The 7500-nt window shown below is 43.1% G+C and overlaps 2 protein-coding genes across 2 annotated transcripts in view; both read left to right on the top strand.

Moving 5' to 3' along the window:
* LOC310776609 (T-box transcription factor TBX1-B) overlaps positions 1-1809 on the top strand; it is a gene marked incomplete at both ends in the record, with an annotated part of 5201 nt that extends 3392 nt beyond the window's left edge. Inside the window, one exon of the mRNA XM_083636786.1 lies at positions 1738-1809. Coding sequence (XP_083492912.1) covers positions 1738-1809 — 72 coding nt within the window. The remainder of the gene's footprint in view (positions 1-1737) is intronic.
* Positions 1810-6297: 4488 nt separating this feature from the next.
* Positions 6298-7500, top strand: part of bace1 (beta-secretase 1) — a 16660-nt gene continuing 15457 nt past the window's right edge. Inside the window, exon 1 of the mRNA XM_083637358.1 lies at positions 6298-7129. Within this exon, the coding sequence (XP_083493484.1) occupies positions 6770-7129 (360 nt within the window). The 5' untranslated portion in view covers positions 6298-6769. The remainder of the gene's footprint in view (positions 7130-7500) is intronic.

Here is a 7500-nt window from a genome sequence, read left to right as displayed (position 1 = left end):
GATAGCCCTAATGACTGTATCGCTTCTAAAAAACAAAACAAAAAACTATTTTTAATGAATAGTTCTGTGTTCTTTATACTGTGACAGTTTTCCTAAATTAGATTTGAAAAAAATCACAATATATCTTTTGCTTCCAGTATCGCAAAATACCGGTATATCACAATATATTGAATCCTAACCACTGTACCGTGATACTGTGACAGTCAAATCCGTTGACGTCATTTATGAGCTCTCATTATTAGTTAGTTTAACTGTCCGTCATAAGCTGTTCATTTGCGGTCACGTCATACAGGAGCAGTCATTGGTTAGTTTGACTGTCAATTAGGGGTGTCACAATATATCGTCCCACGAAATTTCGCGATAGTAAAACGTCACGATATGTATCGTTGAGATGAAATCTCATATCGCAAAAAAAAAAAAAAAATTTTTTTTTTTTTTTTTTTTTTTTCAAAAAATAGACTAAGAAACGTCTTTGTTTGTTGAAGTTCAATGTGTGGAAAGTAGTTCAGTTGAACAAGTCTCTGAAGAGACACATGAGAAGTTATACAGGAGAGAAACCATTCAATTGAGTTTCTGGCAAAACTGTTTACTTGACAGGAAAAACTGAAGATGCATAAAAAATAGATTAAGAAAAGTCTTGTTGTTTGAGTTTGAAGAAAAACTGAAGATGCATAATGAGAATTTATACTGCTGAGAAACCTTTTAGTTCAAAGTAAATCTAAGTGACGGTGTAACTCATTCTATTTCAAGATAAGCCTTATCTCCAATCTCATGTTTTTTCTAGTTGTTATTGTAATAACAATTTCCCACAACAGCATGTTTTGTATTTGTGCATTTCAAATAAAATACTACTTTTCCAGTCATATATTGTCATTATTCAAGTTTAAAAAAATATTGTTAAAATCGTATCGTATCGTATCGTTATCGTGAACCCAGTATCGTGATACGTATCGTATCGTGAACTGAGTGTATCGTGACACCCCTACTGTCAATCATAGCATCCATTTCGAGTGATAGGCTGGGAGTATTGACGCATGTTATGCATTTGGGCTATTTGATTGGCTGACCTGGCTATAGAGGGCCCTTACCGAGCAAGTCCCTAACCCTAACCCAGTAGATGTTTATGTACAGTATGTCGCTATGTGTCTGTGGAGCATTCCCTCTGCACGTTGGGGCATCGGCTCAACACAACAACCGCTTGGATTCACCGATAGGCTCATATAGGACCTGTGAGGATGCCTTCTCTGTTAAGTCATTGATGCTCATAAGTAGCCCAAACAAACATTGTATTTAGTTTATGGTGGCTGGTCTTTGAGTGTGGTAAAGGAAGATACCCTAGGCCAGCGAGAGCCAAAGTAGGATGATAGTATATCAGAGAACCACAGATGATCAAAACCGCCACCGAAACAATACGTATCGTATCGCCAGATTCTTGTCAATACACAGCCCCACAAAATACACTATCTGTCTTCCTGACAGCGACACAACACAAAACTCACTATCTTGAGGACTTTTCTTATTAAAAACGAATAGATTTCGGGGGTGGCAGGGTGTTGGGAGGCATCAGCCCTGCTAAAGTGTTTTAAATCCCTACCGGCTCCAGGAGTGCTGTTCCTGAACTTTGATCCCCCTGATCATGAGGGGGACAAGAGAAAAAATAACTATATCTGTATTTTTCAAATGTGCAGTAGTGAATGTATGTGAAGAAGACCCTTCATTTATGCAACCTCTTTCTAGATCACCCAGCTGAAGATTGCCAGCAACCCGTTTGCTAAAGGCTTCCGGACGACAGACCCTCAGGACTGGTGAGAGCTGAATACAGCTTCAGTGTCTGTCATTCAGATGAGATGCAGATGAGGTTGGGAACAATGACATAATGCAGTCAGGTCGGATTACAGCTTTGCCTGATACAATAAATATAGATCTTTCCCCGGATAGGCCAGCTGAAAGCATGACTAGACCACACAGTGTATCTTTGTCGATCTTATCAGCTGGTAAACAGCGATAAGGCAGCTGACTCTCCGATAGCTTAACTTTGACCTTTGTAAACTCACTGGAAATGCTCGGAAACGGTTTCATCCGTGGAATTTAACACTTGTGTGGACATTACCCATGTATGGTCAAACAGAATGGGAAGTCCTGATCGTGATGTCTGAACATTTGTGTTTGTGTCTTTATTATGTCTGTGTGAATTTATGCGGCATGGATGTGTGTGTGTGTGTGTGTGTGTGTGTGTGTGTGTGTGTGTAGGGCGAGCAGTGCCAGGCCCCTGACAGTGTGGTGCCCACCAGAGGGCAGAGCTGAGCCTCACAGCACCACAGCCAGAGAGCCAAGAGGCTGGGGATCAAAGACTTTAGCCGGTAAGTTCCTCTTTGTCTAAACCTGTGTCGGTCGGATTATGGATTATGATGATAGGGTTAGTGGCTCCATACATCATCCTAAAACATAACCATTTGCTCTATTCTTAACCTTGTGCATTCTTAGACCATTTCTGGTCAATTAGGTTCTATGTTTGCCAGGAAGCTTTTCCTAGGTTTCAGGCGACTTGGCGGAGGTGTATGGCCATGGAGAGAGTGTCATTCATCAGTGGTCTGTTAGTGCATTTCAAGTCTGCATGCCACTGTTCTCCGCTCATCTGGGGAGGCAATGCCAGAGAGTATGTAGAGACAGACTGGCAGTATCTGTAGGTGTCAGGCAGACAGTTATACACCTGCAGCTTTTGTTGAGAGCAGGTTCCAGCTGTTTCCATGCGCAGATCTTCCTCAGACTGGACAGACAGGCATTATGTATCCAGCAGTTGAGTAAGCAGAGAGCGCGTGCTGTTGAGCGTAGGGTGTTTGGACACACTCCCCATCTCATGCTGGTGACTTTGGAGGGCAGTGTTCGACCCCCAGGGTTTCCAAAGTCTTTAAACCGTAAGTCACATTTCATTTTTGTCATTTAAGCCTAACCCAAACCATAACCCTATCCTTAACCAAGCTGTTAAAAGTTGGTTTACCGGTATTTGTGTTGTGTATTGGAAAGGCAGCACGCTTTTCAAATCAACTGCCATTTTGTATCAAATTCACGTTGAGATTGTAGGCTTGCAGAAACATAAAATGCCACCTTTTAGAAATATAAAAAGCTGGCGTTTTGTTTCAAATGTAGCGCTGAGATTGCACGTTACGGTATCCGTGGATTGCAGAAATGTACAATGCTGACATCTTACTCTGCCGTTGGATTTCGATGTGAGAGAGACAGAGAATGCTCAATACCTCTCTAAGCACGTCCTTCTGCGTCTGCAGGACAGGAAGAGACCGCCGCCCTGCTGGCAGAGCCGTGCGGGCTGCTCCCCCACTGTAGAGACCCCTTGGGATGCAGCATGGAGAGAAAAGATGGGGACAGTCTGCTGCCACCTCCTGCTTCTTTCCTCTCTCTCGCCTCCTACTGGGACTGTCCGGGGTCGCCTCCAGAAAGAATGAACCTGGGATAAGAGGAGAAAAAGGGAAAGAGAGTTGAACTAGCTGTGCTTTGAAATCAATATTCCATTGCTTGCTTGCTCTCTTTATATCATGTAGTTTAACATTGCAGAGACTCGATGCGTTTATCCCCAAGGGGTGGAGAAGGAAATAGATGGAAATAGCTCACTGAAAGAGTGGGTGGGGCCCATGAGGTTGTCGTCGTCATCAAGATAGTTTCAGGTTAACTTTGATTTGAAAAAGCAATAGCTTTGCTTAAAGAACAGTGGGTTAGAGAAATAGCTCTATAAGGGAGGGAATGGAATTTCTTTGTGTAAATTCTTATGCAATGACAAATAAACTACTACTGCTACTACTACATTGTATAGACATATTTCTCTGAAAAGATTGTGGTTTTATTTTAATTTTTTTATATTTTCATTTTTTATTATTTCATTTTATTCTTAATTCAGCCTATATTTTACAGATTGTAACACCTGTTAATATAAGGTCATATATTCCAATATATAACATTGTCATTTTTAGGTCATGAAAGGGAACGGCGGTTTCACTTTGAGCCAGGCATGTGAATATGCAAAAATCCATTGTCCAAACCCAGGTCTGACCTAGAGGTCAGAAAGAATGTGGATATGTGGAAGAATTTTTGGATGACTCATGCATGGAATAGGTGAAATAGGCGTTTAGGCGTTTCTAGGTAAAGTGGTCAACAACAAGGTCCCTGAGGGACGATTAGCTAGGTGGTGTGGTTTCCTTTCATTGTGTGAAATTGGGCTTTGCGTGCAAAGCTGCCTATAAATGCTCATGTGTGGTTATAATTAAACAGATTCATATCTTCACAGCGACTGAGAAGGTGTCCTATTTATTTCGACATATTCATATAGAATTATCCACGACAGTTTGACTGTGACCGACGTGATGCGTTTAATAATGAATGTACATCAGATTTGAGGACTCCCTTGCAAAAAAGAGCTCACATCCAGGCCATAATCAATATAGGAATATCATAAGAATATTATAACGATACCACAGGAGCTAAACAATACCATAAGTTACAATACCATACCATACCTCAAAAACTCTTCAAGTCCCTGTAGGAATAGTATGGGAATATACAGTGATTGCTCTGCATATATTATAAATGTGCAACAGATGTGTTTCACTTTGGTTGTTTGGGATAATAAAAAGTCTTAAAATAATTTTGTCACTGACTTTTCTTACAGTATAAAATGTAGATGATGTAAATGAACAAGTAATTGAATGAGCTCCCTGTGATCTGCAAAGCAATCAGGGTGAAAACGACATTACCCAGAATGCAGACTCCTGGCTGAGATCAGCTGAGATGCTCCGAGCTCCGTCAAGCCAGCCAGACTGAGACAGGAAGTTATGTGACGCTGCCTTCAAAATAAGAGTGTAAATGTGTCACTACTCGCCTGGTAAACCAGCTAGTCACATGAACTCAAATTTGATTTCGATCTACCACGAAATGAAACGTGAGTTCATGTGACCGGTTGGTTTACCAGACTATGTCACTACAGTATTATTAAAAGAAGAGCAAATATTGGGATGTGCACACTGCACAGTAACACAAGACATATGAAAATACTAAAATTACTAAAATTATTGTATTATATATGGAGTCTTTTTCCAGCTGAAACAGAAACTGGTTGTGTTGATATTTTATGGCTGTCTTTACATTTTCATGTTGTCATGTCCAAAAACTTCCCCAAAATTGAATAGATTCATTGTTTTCCACAGAAATGTGGTCAACAATCTGAAATAACATGTTCACAAATATCTACAATATCTCCTATCTACAAATGGCCATGGTTAGGGGGTTAAGGACAGGCAAATACAACCATTTGATTTAGGTTGAGAAAATCCATTTTTGAAAATGCCTTTGTGCTACAATATTTGTAGCCTAGTACGCCGCCATCTTTATTTGCATCAGCGCATGATGTCACGGGGGTGGCTGTACAGTACAGTACAGTACAGTACAGTACAGTACAGTAGTGGAGTACAGGCTAGTCAAGTGTTGGTATTAAGGATTTTGAACATTTTGATTAATCAAAACAACCACAAACCAAGTCAAAATGCCAACAGCGTATGCTGTATATATACAGCAATATATGACAAAGTTTTTGATTTTAAATGGCCATAACATTTCATGAAGTTCGGACAGCGCCACCTACTGACAACAAAGGAAGCAGCTTATCTCGAGAACCGTTCATCCGATTGACTTCAACGTTGGGGAGTGCGCTGCCAGGAACCCGATGGAGTGCGGTACCCAATTCCGGACAGTTACATAGTCATAGCACCACCTGCTGGCAACACAAAATGCGGTTTGTCTCGAGAATCGTTCATCCGAGCAACATCAACCTTGGGGAGTGTGCTGCCGGGAACCTGACGGACTGCGGTGCCGAATTTCGGACACACGCATAGTCATAGATAGCACCACCTACCGGCAACATAAAAAGCGGTTTATCTCGAAAGCAATATTCATATAAATTTGACACAATAGATTTACCTCTTTATGTCAAATCTAAAAAGACAGGAATATATTCCACAAGGCACAAAAAAAAAAAAAAGATTGGTAGCCTACTGTTCGGGTGATTGAGTTTACCCCTTCACTAGACTGATTTATGCTGAGCGGTATTTCAATAGCCTTTTATTTGATGAAAACCCTGAGCGGAAGTCCCGTGTTTTGACTGTAGCTTGACACAGTGCGGTGCTCCGTGAGTCGCTCGCTCTCTCGCAGCTGAAGGATGCAGCAGCTGGGTGGATGGACAGAGGAGGAGGAGGAGGTGAGGGACGGCAAGGAGGAGAACAGAGTGACGAGAGGGAAGGAGGGAGGATGCGGATCACGGTGACCTGCCAGCCTGGCTGCCAACCATGGACCGTGGACCATTTGACAACAGGATGTGTGGAGAAAGCGACAGAGGCCTGGCGTCGGTTTGTTGATGCACGGAGGGAGAGCCGACAGACAGAGCCGTTCATTTAGCGGTGACACCGAGGGTTTGCCAGGTTTTATCAAGGCCAAGGGGGTGTGATTTCTTTGATGTCCCTTTTCTATTTGCGTGATATTTTGTCGCGGTGTACAATTGCTTTGTAAGGTTGGACAGCTTTCCCATTAAAATAACACAGATGAAAATCACTGTTAGACCGCTGAGGAGGCTTTCTTCCTTATCTGCCATCATGGTTTCAACGGTCGTTTTCGCATCATCACCACCTACCTGATCTTGGGATGTCAAACTGAACAGAGCACCGTGGAGCCAAAAGCGAAAGAAGAATAGGCTACAAAACATACTTTCAACATGGAGGCGTTGACTTTAGCGTTAACGCTACGCCCTGGCGGAGTGACAGCTCTATTTATATGGACGACTTTGTGTCTGCTCAGCAACGGTCAGTCCGTACCGTTACCGGACGCCTCGGGCCTGCCTCTCGCCATCCGCGTGCCACTGCGTCATCAGGGCGCTCGCGCTGCTGAACAGCCACCTGCCACTGGCGAAGGGCCGCGCGAACGCGCCTCCGGCCCGGGCCCAGGGAGGGTCGCGCGCAGGCGCAGAGATGCGGCGGCGGGCGGCATCAGCTTCGTGGACATGATTGATAACCTGCGCGGGAAGTCCGGCCAGGGCTACTACGTGGAGATGGCCGTGGGTACCCCCCCGCAGAAGGTAATGGTCTCGTCTCTCTCCCTCCCTCCCTCCCTCCCTCCGTGTGTGTGTGTGTGTGTGTGTGTGTGTGTGTGTGTGTGTGTGTGTGTGTGTGTGTGTGTGTGTGTGTGTGTGTGTGTGAGAGAGTGTGTGTAGTGTAGTGTGTGTGTCTGTGTACACGTCTATCACAAATCAGAATAACATGAATGAAAATAAAATTACCTGAAACTAAGGCATGAAAGCCATAAACAAATGCTTAGTGTGTTTTTTTGCAGTTCTTTCAGCAGTATTCTGTTTCACAAATCTTTTTCACAAATTCTCAAAATTGTGACATAATTACCCCCCCCCCCCCCCCCCCCCAATAGAACCACTGCCATTAAGGTCACTATCAA

This window comes from Poromitra crassiceps, assembly GCF_964638095.1.
Source record: "Poromitra crassiceps genome assembly, chromosome: 5".
Taxonomy (NCBI): Eukaryota; Metazoa; Chordata; class Actinopteri; order Beryciformes; family Melamphaidae; genus Poromitra; species Poromitra crassiceps.
Note: the sequence above shows the minus strand (reverse complement) of the source record. Positions and strands in the feature narration are given on the sequence as shown.